This window comes from Scyliorhinus canicula, chromosome 10 (assembly GCF_902713615.1).
Source record: "Scyliorhinus canicula chromosome 10, sScyCan1.1, whole genome shotgun sequence".
NCBI lineage: Eukaryota > Metazoa > Chordata > Chondrichthyes > Carcharhiniformes > Scyliorhinidae > Scyliorhinus > Scyliorhinus canicula.
In genome coordinates this window covers 10,741,921-10,761,345 of record NC_052155.1, presented here as the reverse complement: position 1 = coordinate 10,761,345, position 19,425 = coordinate 10,741,921, and the positions used below count along the sequence as shown (strand labels likewise).

At 46.7% G+C, this 19,425-nt stretch overlaps 1 protein-coding gene across 4 annotated transcripts in view; it reads left to right on the top strand.

The window, feature by feature from the left end:
* The window catches only part of LOC119972228 (NIPA-like protein 2), a 178,723-nt gene extending 170,825 nt beyond the window's left edge, over positions 1-7,898 (top strand). For 2 of the 4 annotated variants that reach the window (XM_038808609.1, XM_038808608.1), the window contains one exon: positions 6,504-6,613. In XM_038808609.1, coding sequence (XP_038664537.1) covers positions 6,504-6,613 — 110 coding nt within the window. Of the gene's footprint in view, positions 1-6,499 lie in introns of all 4 variants that reach the window. The other 2 variants (XM_038808606.1, XM_038808607.1) reach the window with 2 other exon arrangements.
* The last annotated feature ends 11,527 nt before the right edge of the window (positions 7,899-19,425 follow it).

Here is a 19,425-nt window from a genome sequence, read left to right as displayed (position 1 = left end):
ATTGACTGAAAAAGATATAGTTCGAGTACATTAGATGGGTCGTTCTTTGTACAATGTGTGCAGGAGGGTTTCCTGACACAATATGTTGACAGGCCAACACGAGGTGAGGCCACATTGGATTTGGTTTTGGGTAATGAACCAGGCCAGGTGTTAGATCTGGAGGTAGGTGAGCACTTTGGAAACAGTGACCACAATTTGGTGACCTTTACGTTAATGATGGAAAGGGATAAGTATACCCCGCAGGGCAAGAGTTATAGCTGGGGGAAGGGCAATTATGATGCCATTAGACATGACTTAGGATGTGTAGGTTGGAGAAGTAGGCTGCAAGGGTTGGGCACACTGGATATGTGGAGCTTGTTCAAGGAACAGCTATTGCATGTTCTTGATAAGTACGTACCAGTCAGGCAGGGAGGAAGGGGTCGAGCGAGGGAACCGTGGTTTACCAAAGAAGTGGAATCTCTTGTTAAGAGGAAGAAGGAGGCCTATGTGAAGATGAGGCGTGAAGTTTCAGTTGGGGCGCTTGATAGTTACAAGGAAGCGAGGAAGGATCTAAAGAGAGAGCTAAGACGAACAAGGAGGGGACATGAGAAGTCTTTGGCAGGTAGGATCAAGGAAAACCCAAAAGCTTTTTATAGGTATGTCAGGAATAAAAGAATGACTAGGGTAAGAGTAGGGCCAGTCAAGGACAGTGGTGGGAAGTTGTGCATGGAGGCTGAGGAGATAAGCGAGATACTAAATGAATACTTTTTGTCAGTATTCACTCAGGAAAAAGATAATGTTGTGGAGGAGAATGCTGAGACCCAGGCTATTAGAATAGATGGCATTGAGGTGCATAGGGAAGAAGTGTTGGCAATTCTGGACAAGGTGAAAATAGATAAGTCCCCGGGGCCTGATGGGATTTATCCTAGGATTCTCTGGGAAGCCAGGGAAGAGATTGCTGAGCCTTTGGCTTTGATTTTTATGTCATCATTGGCTACAGGAATAGTGCCAGAGGACTGGAGGATAGCAAATGTGGTCCCTTTGTTCAAGAAGGGGAGTAGAGATAACCCCGGTAACTATAGGCCGGTGAGCCTCACGTCTGTTGTGGGTAAAGTCTTGGAGAGGATTATAAGAGATACGATTTATAATCATCTAGATAGGAATAATATGATTAGGGATAGTCAGCATGGTTTTGTGAAGGGTAGGTCATGCCTCACAAACCTTATCGAGTTCTTTGAGAAGGTGACTGAACAGGTAGACGAGGGTAGAGCAGTTGATGTGGTGTATATGGATTTCAGTAAAGCGTTTGATAAGGTTCCCCACGGTCATCTATTGCAGAAAATATGGAGGCTGGGGATTGAGGGTGATTTAGAGATGTGGATCAGAAATTGGCTAGCTGAAAGAAGACAGAGGGTGGTGGTTGATGGCAAATTTTCAGAATGGAGTTCAGTTACGAGTGGCGTACCACAAGGATATGTTCTGGGGCCGTTGCTGTTTGTCATTTTTATAAATGACCTAGAGGAGGGCACAGAAGGTTGGGTGAGTAAATTTGCAGACGACACTAAAGTCGGTGGAGTTGTAGACAGTGTGGAAGGATGTTGCAGGTTACAGAGGGACATAGATAAGCTACAGAGCTGACTGAGAGGTGGCAAATGGAGTTTAATGTAGAAAAGTGTGTGGTGATTCACTTTGGAAAGAATAACAGGAATGCGGAATATTTGGCTAATGGTAAAATTCTTGGTAGTGTGGATGAGCAGAGGGATCTCGGTGTCCATGTACATAGATCCCTGAAAGTTGCCACCCAGGTTGATAGGGTTGTGAAGAAGGCCTATGGTGTGTTGGCCTTTATTGGTAGAGGGATTGAGTTCCGGAGCCATGAGGTCATGTTGCAGTTGTACAAAACTCTAGTACGGCCGCATTTGGAGTATTGCGTACAGTTCTGGTCGCCTCATTATAGGAAGGACGTGGAAGCTTTGGAACGGGTGCAGAGGAGATTTACCAGGATGTTGCCTGGTATGGAGGGAAAATCTTATGAGGAAAGGCTGATGGACTTGAGGTTGTTTTCGTTAGAGAGAAGAAGGTTAAGAGGTGACTTAATAGAGGCATACAAAATGATCAGAGGGTTAGATAGGGTGGACAGCGAGAGCCTTCTCCCGCGGATGGAGGTGGCTAGCACGAGGGGACATAGCCTTAAATTGAGGGGTAATAGATATAGGACAGACGTCAGAGGTAGGTTTTTTACGCAAAGAGTGGTGAGGCCGTGGAATGCCCCACCTGCAACAGTAGTGAACTTGCCAACATTGAGGGCATTTAAAAGTTTATTGGATAAGCATATGGATGAAAATGGCATAGTGTAGGTTAGATGGCCTTTAGTTTTTGACTTCCCATGTCGGTGCAACATCGTGGGCCGAAGGGCCTGTACCGCGCTGTATCGTTCTATGTTCTATACCTTCCTCCAATCACCTTAAAATTATGTCCCCTCGTGACAGTCATTTCCACCCTGGGGAAAAGTCTCTGGCTATCCACTCGATCCATGCCTCTCATCACCCTGTACACCTCTATCAAGTCACCTCTCTGCCTTCTTCACTCCAGTGAGAAAAGCCCGAGCTCCCTCAACCTTTCTTCATAAGACATGCCCTCCAGTCCAGGCAGCATCCAGGTAAATCTCCCTCTGTACCCTCTCCAAAACATCCACATCCTTCCTATAATGAGGCGACCAGAACTGGACACAATATTCCAAGTGCGGTCTAACCAGGGTTTTATAAAGCTGCAGCAAAACCTCACGGCTCTTAAACTCAATCCCCCTGTCACCTTCTAAACCCACAACCCTACCATCTCGGAGGATAAGGGCAGCAGATACCTGGGAACCCCATCACCTGGAAGTTCCCCTCCAAGCCTCTCACCATCCTGACTTGGAAATACATCGGCCGTTCCTTCACTGTCGCTGGGTCAAAATCCCGGAACTCCTTCCCTAACAGCACTGTGGGTGTACCTATAAGTGGACTCCACAAAATTATTATGCCGTAGAATGAGGCCATTCAGCCCACCGTGTCTGCACTGACTTTGCCTGATCACCACCATCTCCAGGGCAATTAGGGATGGACGATAAATGCGAACATTGTCAGCAACGTGCACGCCCCATGAATGAATAATGGAAAAACATGATTAAAAGGGCAGTTTTCTGCAGAACTGTGACCAGTGTGAGGGGGGCGGGGGCGGGGGGGGGGGGGGGGGGGGGGGGGGGGGGGAGAACCAGTATAACTAACCTGTGAGCCAACTACAAGGCAAACTGATCGGAGAGACTTGCCAGTGATGGCTGATCATATTGTACCTTACACAGCAAACGTTATAATTAGCCTACGTCACAGAATTTCAACATGTCACCTTTTCAAATTCAAATTTCCCATTTACTTTTCTCTCCAACATAAAGACTGCCTAATTCACCTCGGGCATCACTCCACACAGGAACGCGGCACTTAGAGCAGGAGCAGACCATTCAGCCCTTCTGATTCAGGTCCAGTCTGATCTGGTTGTGGGTGGTCTCAACTCCACTTTGCCATCTGCCCCCCCCCCCCCCCCCCCCCCCTCACGTCTCCGTCCGTAACCCTGGAATCCCTTGAACTCTGCCTTGAATAAATGCAATGACCCCCCCCCCCCCCCCCCACTACTTTCTATGGAAGAGAATAGGACCCTTCTACCCCTGGAACTCAATTTTTCTTCAAAGACTCTTCCTTTAAATTACTAGATCTTTAACAAATTTCATCCAACTCATTTTTCAAATGGGTTTTGAGATATACTGTCATTCCTGACCTATCACTTAGACCATTAGAATGTTTTGCCTTGGGTATTTTCATTGGAAACAGTCCCACTCTCCCGCAATGTTCTCTGACAACACACCTTCCAAGTCATAGGAAGCAAATATATATTCAAATAACCCTCGTAGGTCATCGCACAACATCATTTCTGATGCACCTGTCCTTGTGTTTCTAAAACAAAAACAAAATTCTGGATAAACTCAGCAGGTCTGGCAGCATCTGGAGGGAGAGAAACAGTTAACGGGCGGAATTCACCGGCTGTTCGCGCTGGCGGGATATTCCAGTCCTGATTTCCCGTTGACAATGGCGGGACCCGAAAATCCCACTGGTGGGCCACCTTCGCCGCCATTGGGTTGGTCGGTAAATCCCGCCCACTGTTTTGAGTCAAAGAACAAAGTACAGCACAGGAACAGGCCCTTCGGCCCTCCAAGCCCGTGCCGACCATGCTGCCCGACTAAACTACAATCTTCTACACTTCCGGGGTCCGTATCCCTCTATTCCCATCCTATTCATGTATTTGTCAAGATGCCCCTTAAATGTCACTATCGTCCCTGCTCCCACCACCTCCTCCGGCAGCGAGTTCCAGGCACCCATTACCCTCTGTGTAAAAAAACTTGCCTCGTACATCTCCTCTAAATCTTGCCCCTTGCACCTTAAACCTATGCCCCCTAGTAATTGACCCCTCTACCCTGGGAAAACGTCTCTTTTTCCATATGATTCTCCTTCAGAACTGAAGAGAGATAAACATGAACAACGATGCAGATGGCACAAAGAATAAAACACAATGTAGGAAGTTCATTCTAAACCTGGTAGAAATAGTGGAAATTTTTAAATCTTCACTTTTGGGATGTGAGCGTCGCTGGCTAGGACAGCATTTATTGCCTATCCCTAGTTGCCCTTGAGAAGGTGGCGGTGATCTGCCCTCTTGAACCGCTACGGTCCATATGGTGTAGGTACACCCACAGGGCTGTGAGGGAATTGCGGTATTTTGTCCCAGTGTCATTTAAGGAACAGCATTATCTTTCCAAGTCAGGTGGTGTGTAGGTTGGAGGGGAAGTGATGACGGTGTTCCTTCGTATCTGCTGCTCTTGTCATTCTAGATGGTAGTGGTCATGGGTTTTGGAAGATGCTGACTAAGGAACCATGGTGAGTTGCTGAATGCATCTTGTAGATGGTACACACGGCTGCCACTCCTCGTCGGTGGTGGAGGGTTTGAATATTAGTGGAAGGGAGAGCAATCAAGTGGGCTGCTTTGTTCTGGATGGTGTTGAGTTTCTTGTGTGTTGTTGGAGGCAAGTGGAGAGTTTTCCATTAGACTCCTGGCTTGTGCCTTGTTGTAGATTCCTAACCTCTGACCTGCTCTTGTAACCACTGTATTTATATGGCTAATGTTATATTTCTCATGATTGCATGTGGTGGAAATTGGTGAAGAAACCGTGGCCACATCAGAGGTAGAAGACAAAATAAAACTGGTCAGTGACTAGCGGGAGTAGAACACAGAATATAGAAACATACAGCACAGAACAGGCCATTCGGCCCACGATGTTGTGCTGAACTTTTGTCCTAGATTAAGAACAAATTAATCTACACCCCAACATCCTTCTATAATCGTAGGGGCTGGTTTAGCACACTGGGCTAAATCGCTGGCTTTGAAAGCAGACCCAGGCAGGCCAGCAGCATGGCTCAATTCCCGTACCAGCCTCCCCAAACAGGTGCCGGAATGTGGAGACTAGGGGCTTTTCACAGTAACTTCATTGAAGCCTACTTATGACAATAAGCAATTTTCATTTCATTTCATTAATCCATGTACCTATCCAATAGCCGCTTGAAGGTCAATGTTTCCAACTCAACTACTTCCACAGGCAGTGAATTCCATGTCCCCACTACTCTCTGGGTAAACAACCTACCTCTGACATCCCCCTATATCTTCCACCATTCACCTTAAATTTATAAGACCATAAGACCATAAGACATAGGAGTGGAAGTAAGGCCATTCGGCCCATCGAGTCCACTCCACCATTCAATCATGGTTGATTTCAACTCCTTATGTCCCCTTGTAATGGTTTGTTCCACCTGGGGAAAAGTCTCTGACTGTCTACTCTATCTATTCCTCTGATCATCTTATAAACCTGTATCAAGTCGCCCCTCATCCTTCTCTGTTCTAATGAGAAAATGCCTCAACCATTCCTCGTAAGACCTACTCTCCATTCCAGGCAACATCCTGGTAAATCTCCTTTGCACCTTTTCCAAAGCTTCCACATCCTTCCCAAAATGAGGCGACCAGAACTGCACACAGTACTCCAAATGTGGCCTGACCAGGTTTTGCACGGCAAAGATTTATAGTGATTGGTAGAAGGATGAAAGGGGAGCTGAGGAAAGACTTTTTCATCAGAGGGTTGTAAGTGTCTGGAACTCAGTGCCTGAAAGAGTAATAGAGGCAGAAACCTCCAACTCATCTATAAGATGCCTGGATAATGCACCTCCAGTGCTGTTAGCGTCAGGGCCACGGGACGATTGCTGGAAAGTGGGATTAGGCTGTGGGTGGCTCGTTTTTCAGTTGCCGGAGACAGAACTGACCAAGTGACCTCTTCCTGTTCCTCTACGAAGAGCTGCGACATTATCAGTGGCTATGATGGGTTTGACGTTGACTTCACCTTAGAGGACCATTGAGTTAAGAAAATAACTATATTTCTTTTCATTTTTTGGCAGAGGAAAGAAGCACAGAGAAAATCCAACCCGAACTAAACAACGTCAATTCTTATGGGACTGTACACGATGTCGGACGTACTAATGACTCTCCGGGTGAAGATGCAAAATAGCCATTAAAGCACAAATTGGGTTTAATACTCCAGCTGAACATTAACTGAACCTTAACACTTTATCAAATTAGATATTCTTAATTTTGTATTCCAGCTGGGGCTACAATCCCCCATTTGACAATATTATGTCTCCACTCTGCATTGTTGAGCCAGTTTATAGTTTAATCAGACATCAGCGTTTACACTGGAAAGTAACACTCTCTGCTATCATTGCCAGCTGTTACACATCTGTATTGAAAGGTCACTCTCAATGACCTTTTTTTGACAACGGACAACCCATTTTGGGCTGAAAAGGTTCCACTACTCAAATCTTCACACACAACTCTTGACAAATGGACACAAATTTATTCCAAGGTTTCAACAAAGAAACGAGACAAAAATTCTCTCCATTATTTATTCAACCTGTTGTGTGGTATGCACTTAAGGAGAAGGTCATTCGGTGGAAGCGGGGAGGAAAATCAATCAGAAAAAATGTCATCTGTTCTAGATGTCGATTATTTGAAGAAACAGAAAGACACATTTGTATAGTGTCCTTAATGACCTCAGGGCATATTAAAGGTCAACATACAAGGGCTGTGAAATATAGATTTAAGGAGTTGGGCAAGAGATGTGGGACTATGTGAGGAAGGATATTTTTTTACACCGTGAGTGGTAGTGACCCACAACTCGCTGCCTACGAGGGGGGTGGAAGCGGGGACGATTAATGATTTCAAAAGGAAAGGGGATGTGCACTTGACGGAAATAAACTTTTAGGTCGGGGCAGGGGAATGGGGCAGACTGGATTGCTCAACAGAGAGCCGGTAAGAACGTGATAGGCCGAATGGCTTCCTCCTGTGCCGCAGTGACTCTGGCAACTGCTGCACAGCCAATGAAGTACTTGTGAAGAGCAACACCGTTGTAATGTAGGACGGGTGACAGCTAATTTGTGCACAGTAGGATTGAACAAACAGTGATATGAGACGGGATAGGTTTTCATGGTATTGGAGCAGGGACAAATATAGGCCAGGAGACAGGGGAGTATCCCTGGCTCTTTCTCTCTAACTCAGAGAACAGACAGGTCTCCCCAGCAATATACTAGTCTAGATAACGTGGACAAGTCTCTGGAGTGGAGCTTGATCCCACAACTTCAAGTACTGTATTTACAAACTTCAGTCATTTATTATGTTAATCCACAGGATAGAATATTTATTTTAGTTTGTTTCAAGAATATACCTAATATTTGATTCTTTCAAATGTTAAAGTTCTGCTGTCATTATGAATAAAATGATTCCCTGTTGAAAACATATTCCGATCTCAATGCTTCCAAAAAAAACTGGTTGACCTTTAGTGGTGGGTCAAGATATGGTCACGTCCTGACTTGGTCCTGATGCCTCAGAGTTGCTGTTTTTCACTTATTTCTGCTTCTCTCTGGCTCTCTTTTGGCAACTTCTCTTTAACTCTTATTGTTTCTCTTTGTTGTCCTCCTGACCTCTCCCAGCTTCGGGTTCCAGGTGCTGGGATGAGCCACCAATGGCGTTCTTGACTGATGGTGGCATCAAGGAGCCCCAGCAAAGCTGGGGTCAACAGGAGTCTGGAGGAAAACTGCTCCCTGCAACTGGGGTGCAGGAGTTGCATGGATAATGTTGCTGTCAGCAATTCGCTTCCCATTCTCTTCCACCATGCTCCACCCTCACACTCATGTTTCACTCCACCCTCTTGTTTCCATTGCCTCCTTTTCCCCATTCACCTCTTCCACAATTCTTCCCTCTTCCAATCATTCTTCACTCTTAAGAGCAGGAGGAGACCATTCAGCCCTTCGAGCCTGCTCCATCATTCATTATAATCATGGTTGATCATCAATTCACAGCAACTTCATTGCAGTGTTAATGTAAGTCTACCCGGGACAATAAAAAGATTCTAAAATTCAATATCCTGATCCCATCTTCCCCCATATACTTTGATCCTTTCTCGTCCTTATCCAGCTTCCCCTTCAGCATAATCCATTTGGGAAGATGGTGGTGTAATGGTAATGTCATTGGGCCAGTGAATCCAGAGACCCGGGCTAATGGGGGAGACACAGGTTCAAATCCCACCACACCATCTTGTGGGATTTAAATTCACTTAATAAATTCGGAATATAAAGCTAGTCTCAATACCATGAACCTATCACCCATCTGGTTCACTAACGTACAATTCCCATTCTCTTACCACACCTGGTAGTGCACTAAGGTAGACTTGCATCTGTTTCCATAGCTAGTAATTCCTGGACCAGGTCGCTAGGGGCTTATAGCGTCAGCGACGCTGCTCCATGTCAAGCGTGACTGACCAGGATCCTCCCACTCTTCCCACCAGCCATTGGTGTGTTTGGAAGGATTTGCAGATTGACATTCAACTTGTTTTGATCGTGTTATGAACACACCTTCCTTGGCCATCCAATCCTGGGCTGAGACTCGGACCCAGAGCTTCGGGTGATCCACTGCACCACAGGACCTCCTCACCAATGTCCTTTAGGGAAGGAAATCTGCCACCTTCACCTGGTCTAGTCTACATGAGACTCCAGACCCACAGTTCATAAATGTGGTTGACTCATAAATGCCCTCTGAAATGGCCCAGCAAGCCACTCAATTCAAGGGCAATTAGGGATGGACAGTAAATGTTGACCCAGCCCAGCGACGCCCACATCCCCTGAAAGAATTTCAAAAAAACACTCCCACTGGTAGCAAGTTTCCCGTTTCTTCCAATCTCTGGATAAAGAGAATTCCCAATTGAATTTCTTAGGGATTATCCGATATTGACGGCCTCTAGTTATGCTCTTCCCCACAAGAAAGAACATTCTTTCTGTATTCACGCGATCAAAACCTTTTATAATTTTAAAGATCCTTATTTGGTCACCCCTCAACCGTTTTCACGGGAAAAGGGATACAGCATGTCAGTCCTTTCCTGGTATGCTTCCTCTCACATTTCTGCTAGCTTTGTAAATCTTCTCTGCACCCTGCACTGCTTCTATATCCTTCTTATATCATGGTGAGCAGAACTGTGTGTGATGCTCTAAAGGGTCGGTTTGTGGCCAAGGCGCATATCTCGAGCCAAGAAATGATCGTTAGAAATTGTTAGAAATGATCGTAGCCCTTGCTCCAGTGGGAGGAGGTGCGTGATAGAGTTGGGCCCAATGATCCCCGGGGCAGCCAAGTGCTGAGGCAGGCTGCTAAGAGGGCCTGCCTGGGTTCTTTGAGACTTTTATCCAGCTGTAATAAAGGTTTATAGGCCCTTCTCTAAATTTACTCTCTGCAAAATTCCCAGTCGCTGACCTGCTCTTGTAGCCACAGTATTTATATGGCTGGTCCAGTTCAGTTTCTGGTCAATGGTGACCCCCTCGGATATTGATAGCGGGGGATTCAGCAATGGTTATGCTATTAAATGTTAAACGGAGATGGTTAGATTCTCTCTTGTTGTAGATGGACAGTGTATGGCACCTGTGTGGCATGAATGTTACTTGCCACTTACCATCCCAGGCAGTAATATTGTGCAGGCCTTGCTGCATATGGACACAGTCGCCTTCAGTATCTCACCTTGTGATGGAGGGAAGCAGCTGAAGATGGTTGGATCTCGGACACTACCCTGAGGAACTCCTGCTGTGATGTCCCAGGACTGAGATGATTGACTTCCAACAACCACACACATCTTCCTTTGTTCTCGGAATGACTCCAACCAGAGGAGAGTTCCCCCCCCCCCCCCCCCCCCCCCCCCCCCCCCGCTTCTCACTGATACCAGTTTTGCTCGGGCTCCTTGATGTGATACTCGGTCAGATATCGCCTTGATGCCAAGGGCAGTCACTCTTACCTCACCTCACCTCTTGAGCTCAGCTCTTATGTCCACATTTGGGCTAAGGCTGCAATGAGGTCAGGAGCCGAGTGACCCTGGTAGAGCCAAAACCGAGTGTCTGTGAGCAGGTTATTGATAATCAAGTGTCGCCTGAATGCACCGTTCATCACCCTTTTCATCACTTCACTGATAATCGAGAGTAGAGCAATGGGGCGGTAATTGGCTGGGGTGCGTTTCTGCTATTACCATATGACTCATTGGTTCTGTCCATTGTGTATGCTGGGTGACTGGGCATGGAAGGGCTATGAGTTGGCATGGAGGCTACAAGGCACCATGTGGGTGGGTGGTGGCATGAGATGGCACAGAGTTGGGATGGAGGAGGCATGGAAGGGCTATGGGGATTATGGGTGAAACATTTTGAACATATATTTCAAAAGGTTCCCAAATCCAGTCTTATGGTTCACGACCTCTCTGCGGGGTCAGGAACCACGAATCATGGAGAAGCTGGCCCGATTCTCCGAAGGATGTGAGGGGTTTGGAAATTCCAGGTCGGGAGTGCAGCGTGCATTCGTCTTGCTAGCCACACCCTTATTCTGTGCTGGTGAAATCCGGGTCCGCATTGCCTCACACCACAGACCCAACCTATTGTCCTCCCCCATCCTACCCCCGGCCAGATCCTCCTCCCATTTGCTAAGTATTTTGGACGTTCTGAATTCTCCCTGTGTACCCGAACAGGTGGCGGAATGTGGCCACTAGGGGCTTTTCACAGTAACTTGATTGCAGTGTTAATGTAAGCCTACTTGTGACGATAAAGGTTATTATTAAAATAGGAGTTGCAGGAGGCCATTCGGCCCTTCAAGCCCGTTCCATCATTCATCATGATCTTGGCTGATTATCTAACTCAATAGCCTAATCCCACCTTCTCCCATATCCTTTGACCCCCACTTTGCCCCAAGTGCTTTATCTAACTGCTTCTTGAAAACATACAGTGCGGGTTTCTCCGCCCCGCCGCCCCCAGATTTCTGGTTCAGCACACCGACGGGATGCTCCATTACACCAGCTGGTCAATGGGGTTTCCCATTGTGGGGCGGTCCCACGCCGTCGGGAAACCCCCGGGATGCCGGAAAACTGGAGCAACCCGCCGGCGGAGAATCCAGCGACCAATGGGATTTACTGGGTTGCTTTAGAGAGTTTTGGCCTCAACTACTTTGTAAGAATGTAATTTCACACTGCCTTGACACAAGATTGGAAGGCCTGACAGGATTCCAGCGGGCAGCTCTTGTGTTCATGAGCTGCAAATGGCATTGACGCTACCTGCCAACGGGAAGACCGACCCGCCATTAACCCGCAGTTGGGGTAATTGTGACATAATTTTCCAGCAGGTGTGAAGGACTGTACGTCTAAGTCAGGGCGGTGCGTGACTTGGAGGTGAAGGTTTTCCATCACCTGGAACCATCTGCTGCCTTTGACCTTCAAGTGACAGTGCGGGGAGGCACTACCTCATTGGGCCTTTGAAACTTGCACCGCTGGGTTCTGTAGATAAACACATTCTCCACGCTACAGACTACCCGCCATAGACATCACCTCGAAAACAGGCACCGTACAAGTTTCACCCCACACCTGCTGACGAGAAGAATCATTTAAAATTAAACAAAGTGTGGGATCTGTTGAGTTACTGTGTAACCCGACAGCACCATCACAATTTGCACGGGAGTCGGACATAATCACAGAAACCCGTAATTATTCACACAGCTGGAGCTATTGAAAGAAAAGAATTTCTGCTGATTTGGAAATGAATTTGGATCTCTCCGTGAGCAGTTTCCTGGCTAATTTTTAAATATAAAGTGGTTTTATATCAATGAATGCACAAGTTAGAGGTACAGAGTTTGTTCACAGTAGGTGCAAATGTGTTAAAGGTTGAACTCAGCGCGCAAAGCCTGATCACTAACCAGTGCAGCAAAATAAATCAAGTCATTTAAGTATTCCAAAATCCTCCTGTCACCTCAAGTTGTAATATTTTGCGTTGAAACATTTGTTGAGCAACAAGAGATGATTGAAGGACGCTGATTAAAAGAGGCATTGCAACACTGAAGGAGGCCATTCGCCCATCAAATCCATGCTGGCTCTCTAAAGCAATCCAGCCGGCCTTCAGGACGCGCGACAACGCAGAATCACCGAGCAGAAACTTATAGCCAAGTTCCATACGCATGAGTACGGCCTCAACCGGGACCTGGGATTCATGTCTCACTACATTCACCCCCCCCCCCCCCCACCATCTGGCCTGAGCTTGCAAAATCCTACCCACTGTCCTGGCTTGAGACAATTCACACCGCTTTAACCTGTGATTATCCCTCTCTCCAATCCCTCCGTCTGGATCTGTAAAGACTTGATTACCTTCAAAGACTCACATTTAAAATATCGTCTTGCATCATTGACTTTGTCTATATGTGGTTGTTGAACCCACCTCTTCATTCAACTGGTGACGGAGCTCCGAAAGCTAGTGATTCGAAACAAACCTGTTGGACTTTAACCTGGTGTTGTAAGACTTCTTACTGCTTCTATCATCTGGAAAGACATGGGCAGCAGAGGCATGGAATCTCCATCATCTCCGAGCCCAATGATATTACCACTATACCACCATCTCCCCCTATTTGGAAATATAACCCTGTTCCTTCAGCGTGTGTCAGATCCTGGAACTCCATCTCTAACTGTGTTAAAGGTGTACCTACATCATATGGTGGCCCACCATCAAGGGGCAATTAGGAAATGCCAGTAAATGCTCATCTTGCTAGCAAAGCTCATGTCACAAGAATGAATTAGGAGAAAAGACAAACTAAAATGCTCCCTTTCCTATTCCAGGAACAAGTTGGCTTCAAAGTAGAAGTTGGTATCCCCCATCACTCAGTATTGTTGCTGGGTCGCTTAGAGTCTGTATGGCACAGAAGGAGGCCATTCAGCCCATTTAGCACAGGGCTAAATCGCTGGCTTTGAAAGCAGACCAAGACAGGCCAACAGCACAGTTCAATTCCCGTACCAGCCTCCCCGAACAGGCGCCGGAATGTGGCGACTAGGGGCTTTTCACTGTAACTTCATTGAAGCCTACTTCTGACAATAAACGATTTTCATTTCATTTCATTTCAAGGTCCATGTTGGCTTGCTGCAGAGCAATCTAGTCCATTCCCTCACTCATAGAATCATGGAATTTACAGTGCAGAAGGAGGCCATTTGGCCCATCGAGTCTGCACCGGCTCTTAGAAAGAAAAGCCCACACCTCCACCCTATGCCCGTTACCTAGTAACCCCACCCAACCTTTTTGGACACTAAGGGGCAATTTAGACCTGCACATCTTTGAACTGTGTGAGGAAACCGGAGCACCCGGAGGAAACCCATGCAGACACGGGGAGAACGTGCAGACTCCGCACAGACAGTGACCCAAGCCGGGAATCGAACCTGGGACCCTGGCGCTGTGAAGCCATAGTGCTAACCACTGTGCCACCACTCCTGCAGGTTTATTTCCTTTCGCTTGAAACCATTGATAGTTTCTGCTTCCGCCACCCTCAATCCAGGTTCCGGGTTATTTCCACTCGCTGTGTGAAAAGGGTTTCCCCCTCACATTCTCCCCACACTCCCGCATCTCTTACTCAACACCAGAAATCTGTCTCCCTTCCTCTCAGCTAATGCGAGAACCAGACTGATTCCTCGGATGGAGGGACGGACGCGCGAGGAGAGGTTGAGTTGGTTAGGATTGTATTCGCTGGAGTTCTGAAGAATGAGGTGGGGGGGGGGGGGGGGGGGGGGGGATCTCATAGAAACCTGTAAAATTCTAACCGGACTGGACAGGGTAGTTGCAGGAAGGATGTTCCCGATGGTGGGTGTGTCCAGAACCAGGGGTCACGTCTGAGGATACGGGGTAGACCATTTAGGACAGAGATGAGGAGAAATCTCTTCACCCAGAGAGTGGTGAGCCTGTGGAACCCGTTACCACAGGAAGTAGTTGAGACCAAAACATTGTATGTGTTTAAGAAACATTTAGATATAGCACTTACGGCAAAGGGGATCAAAGGATATGAGGGGAAGCGGAATTAGGCTATTGAGTTGGATGATCAGCCTTGATTATAATGAATGGCGGAGCGGGCTCGAAGGGCTGAATGGCCTCCTCCTGCTCCTATTTTTTCTATGTTACTATGAATGGTGTTTTTTTGCTAAGAAAGCAGAATTCAGAAGACATGAAGGAATGTCAGGGCGTCTACACCAAAATGGAGGCAGGAGCAATCCAGAGGAGGCTGAAATGAAAATGAATGGCGCGAGGTGAATTGGCTGAGGTTTACATCAGGTGAGCGTTATGGCTCTTGCCAGAATGACCTGGACAAGTGCCACTCAGAAAGGAAGTGGTCCACTCACCCTCTGTGAACCATGCCAATTTGTCCACCATTTCACAGCAAACGGTGAAGGTCCCTTCGTAGGAATGGGGCAGTTCAAACTGCACTTCATTTCCCAATTGTTTCCTCAGGCTGTGCTCTGAATCTGACTCAATTCAATAAAAACCTGGAATTAAATGTCTAATAATGACCATGAAACCATTGTCGATTGTCGTAAAAACCCATCTGGTTCACCAATGTCCTTTAGGGAAGGAAATCTGCCGTCCCTACCTGGTCTGGCCTACATGTGACTCCAGACCCAGAGCAACGTGGTTGACTCTTAAGTTACTCCCCTCAAGGGGCAATTTGTCCCATGAGCGAATAAAAAAATAGTTAGCATAACTTCACTACTTCCTGTCCTCAAGCCCATGGCCTAAATATTCCCGTCCCGCCTGCTGCGGGAATCATCATGGAGGGGATGGTGAATTCGATGGACAAGCAAAACGTCCATTGACCTGGGGCAGGGATTTCCGGCCATGGGGCGGGTGGGGCCAGAATTCCCCGCCCCGAGACTGGGCCGAACCACAACCCTTTGAGGCAGCGCCACAACTAATCGGACAACTCGTTCAAAAGGAACAGCACGAGGATGATGGTCCGAACAGCCTTTCCTCTGTGCAATACAATTCTAATTGTCGCATTACAAGGAGAAGCTGAGCAGAGCAGATGCCAAGGAAGCAGAGAAGGTGACCTGGATCGGCAGCTGAGGTGCTGGAACCTGCAAGGCTGCGGACCAGGCGCTGGAAGGTGGGATTAGAATCGGCGGCTAGTCTTCAATCATTTATTTTTTGGCCACCGCAATTGTAATGATATCTTGTATATCATCTTTGTATATCTGAAGGTTGCTACTCAAGTGGATAGAGCCGTGAAGAAGGCCTATAGTGTGTTAGCGTTTATTAACAGGGGCCTTGAGTTTAAGAGCCGCGGGGTTATGCTGCAACTAGACATGACTGTGGTAAGACCACATTTGGAGTATTGTGTGCAGTTCTGGTCACCTCATTATAGGAAGGATGTGGAAGCATTGGAAAGGGTGCAAAGGAGATTTACCAGGATGCTGCCTGGTTTGCAGGATAGGTCTTATGAGGAAAGGTTGAGGGAGATAGGGCTTTTCTCTTTGGAGCGGAGGAGGATGAGAGGCGACTTAATAGAGGTTTATAAGATGATGAGGGGGACAGATAGAGTGGACGTTCAGAGACTATTTCCTCGAGTGGATGTAGCTGTTGCAAGGGGGCATAACTATAAGATTCAGGGTGGGAGATATAGGAGGGATGTCCGAGGTAGGTTCTTTACTCGGAGAGTGGTTAGGGTGTGGAATGGACTGCCTGCTGTGATAGTGGAGTCGGACACTTTAGGAACTTCCAAGCGGTTATTGGATAGGCACATGGAGCACATCAGAATGACAGGGAGTGGGATAGCTTGATCTTGGTTTCGGACAATGCTCGGCACAACATCGAGGGCCGAAGGGCCTGTTCTGTGCTGTACTGTTCTATGTTCTATATAGTATATCATCTTAGTATATATGAATGATCATGTAAAATACAGTGTAATTACAGCATCCAGCCATTAGATGGAGTAAGAGCACATCTCGTGCCACACGTGGTCTGGATGTTCTTGAAATGAGTTAGTGGAGAGGGTTAGAGACAGTCGTGTTTTTCAGTAGTTCTGTGTATTGTAGTTATTTGATCTAATACTTAGCTTTTTTGGCAAACTTAAGAATTCACAGTTTATAGCGTAGTGTAAATAAATTGGCTTTGATTTAGTACAAAGTCTGCATATTCTTTGTAGCAACACCACAACCTTAATAATATTAATTTAAACAAACAAAGAACATCACACCGATGGGCTGAATGGCCTCTTTCTTTGCCGTAACTTTTTCTATGGCCCGATGGATTGGCCTAGCATTTTCATGCAACTTCTAGCAATTGGTTTTAAAAAAAACAGCCTTTGACGAGGCCCAGAATAATCTGCCAGGAAGGTTGGTGTGACATAGAGTCAGTGAATAACAGGTCAAACAGGCACCAAAATATCCGGAGCGTGGAATGACCTGTGGAACGAATCTTCAATGAAGCAAAAGACAGATCAAGGAGTAAGGGGGAAAGAATTCAGTCACACCCTGGACTAACGACTGAACCAAGAACTCTGCTTCACTCAACTCAGCAATTTATGTTTATTTTCCGCTTCGATTTTCACGAGAAATTCACTGCCCAGAAAAGCGAACTCAATGAACGCCTCTAATGCAATACCTGAGGAGTACTTCATCAGATAATGTCAAATGAAACCTCGCACAAATTACGTGTGTCTTGATGGAACCATCAATTCACCAGACACGTGTTTCCGATATGAATCTAGGCTTTAATCGACTTACTTCAGAGCCAGCCTGTTACGCGTTGATGAACTCTTAGTGAACTCAGGCTGACTCCGGACAAGGGTATTTATACAGCTGCACTAGGGGGAGGAGTCGTGGGCGGAGCCAAGGGTGGAGCCCAGTACAAGTTCCTGAGTACTCCCAGAGCTACTCCCTCTAGTGGTAGGATAGCGCTACTGCGCTTACAAAGACAGTGTGAATTATCATATATACTAAATTCAGCACACGTCTCACCCTGTGCTAAGGAATAAATGGAATTGTAACTGAGCAGCTAATGTACAGTGATTCTAATCGGGGCTCTCCAGTCATCGAAAAGAACTGAGGAAGAGAGAAGTTAAAAGTAACCTTGACTGCAGAACTGGCTTTTTGGTTGAATAACTCTGACTGTAAAGAACAGACTTCCATTTCTTCTGCTACATTTTGGACGTAAGGATGTCTGAAAGTGCTCAGCAACCAACAAAGCACTTTTAAAATGCAGCCGATGTCATAATATCGCGACTTCCTGACAGTAAATTTGCACAGAGCAAGCTCCCACATAAATGACTGGATAAGCTGTTTCAGGAATGTTTATTGAGGGATGGCTATTGTCCCAGGGCCCCAGAGGAATTCCCCCTGCTGTTCTTCGAAATAGGGCCGGGGGTGGGGGTGGGGGGAGTCCTTAGCCACCAGTCCAGAGGGCAGACTGGGCCTCGGTTTAATGTCTCATGTGAAAGACAGCTCCCCTGACAGTGCAGCACTCTCACTGTACTGGGATCGTGCTCAGGTCTCTAGTCTCCAGTGTGGGATTCGGATGCACAATCGTCCGATTTAGAGGCTGGAGGACTACCAACTGGTATTTATAGTGAATGGTAGAACTCTAAAGAGTATTGAAAGTCAGAGAGATCTAGGTGTACAGGTCCACAGGTCACTGAAAGGGGCAACACAGGTGGAGAAAGTAGTCAAGAAGGCATGCGGCACGCTTGCCTTCATTGGCCGGGCCATTGAGTATAAGAATTGGCAAGCCATGTTGCAGCTGTGTCGAACCTTAGTTAGGCCACACTTGGAGTATAGTGTTCAATTCTGGTCACCACACTACCAGAAGGATGTGGAGGATTTAGTGAGGGTGCAGAAGAGATTTACCAGGATGTTGCCTGGTATGGAGGGCATTAGCTATGAGGAGCGGTTGAATAAACTTGGTTTGTTCTCACTGGAGCGACAGAGGTTGAGGGGCGACCTAATAGAGGCCTACAAAATTATGAGGGGCATAGACAGAGTGGATCATCAGATTCCCCAGGGTAGAGGGGTCAATTACTAGGGGGCATAGGTTTAAGGTGCGAGGGGCAAGGTTTAGAGGAGATGTACGAGGCAAGTTTTTTACACAGGGGGTAGTGGGTGCCTGGAACTCGCTGCCGGAGGAGGTGGTGGAAGCAGGGACGATAGTGACATTTAAGGGGCATCTTGACAAATACATGAATAGGATGGGAATAGAGGGATACGCACCCAGGAAGTGTAGAAGATTGTAGTTTAGTCGGGCAGCATGGTCGGCACGGGCTTGGAGGGCCGAAGGGCCTGTTCCTGTGCTGTACTTTTCTTTGTTCTTTATTCTAATCTGCTAAAGTGCTAGGAAATTAGAGAATATCAGTCACCTCACAAAACACATTCAATGGAATTGATAGAACAGCTGACCCTTCTCCAGAATTCTGTACTGTAGGGCGGCACGGTGGCTTAGTGGTTATCACTGCTGACTCACGGCGCCGTGGACCCGGGTTCGATCCCGGCCCCGGGTCACTGTCCGTGTGGAGTTTGCACATTCTCCCCGTGTCTGTGTGGGTCTCACCCCCACAACCCCAAAGATGTGCAGGGTAGGTGGATTGGCCACGCTAAATTGCCCCTTAATTGTAAAAAAAAGTATCGGGGACTCTAAATTTATATTGAAAAAGCAGATCTGCACTCTCCATAGATGAAAATTGGGAGCTGTGATAGGGACCTGAAAAGACAAAAGAAATGCAAGAATCGTGAAAGTTGGGAACATCTGTGAATCGTATAAAAAATAAAATTTTACATTCTGTGTAAACATGTTCACAAATGTGTTCTCAATTATTTCATTACATTCAGATCATTATCTTTTATAGTTGTCATCTTTTGCCAAGTCAAAATACTAAACTTAGCCAAGATGGGCAGGATGATTGTTTGAGTTCTGAAGTTTCATTTTCCACTGATGACATTTTTCAAAAAACTTTGACATCACAGGA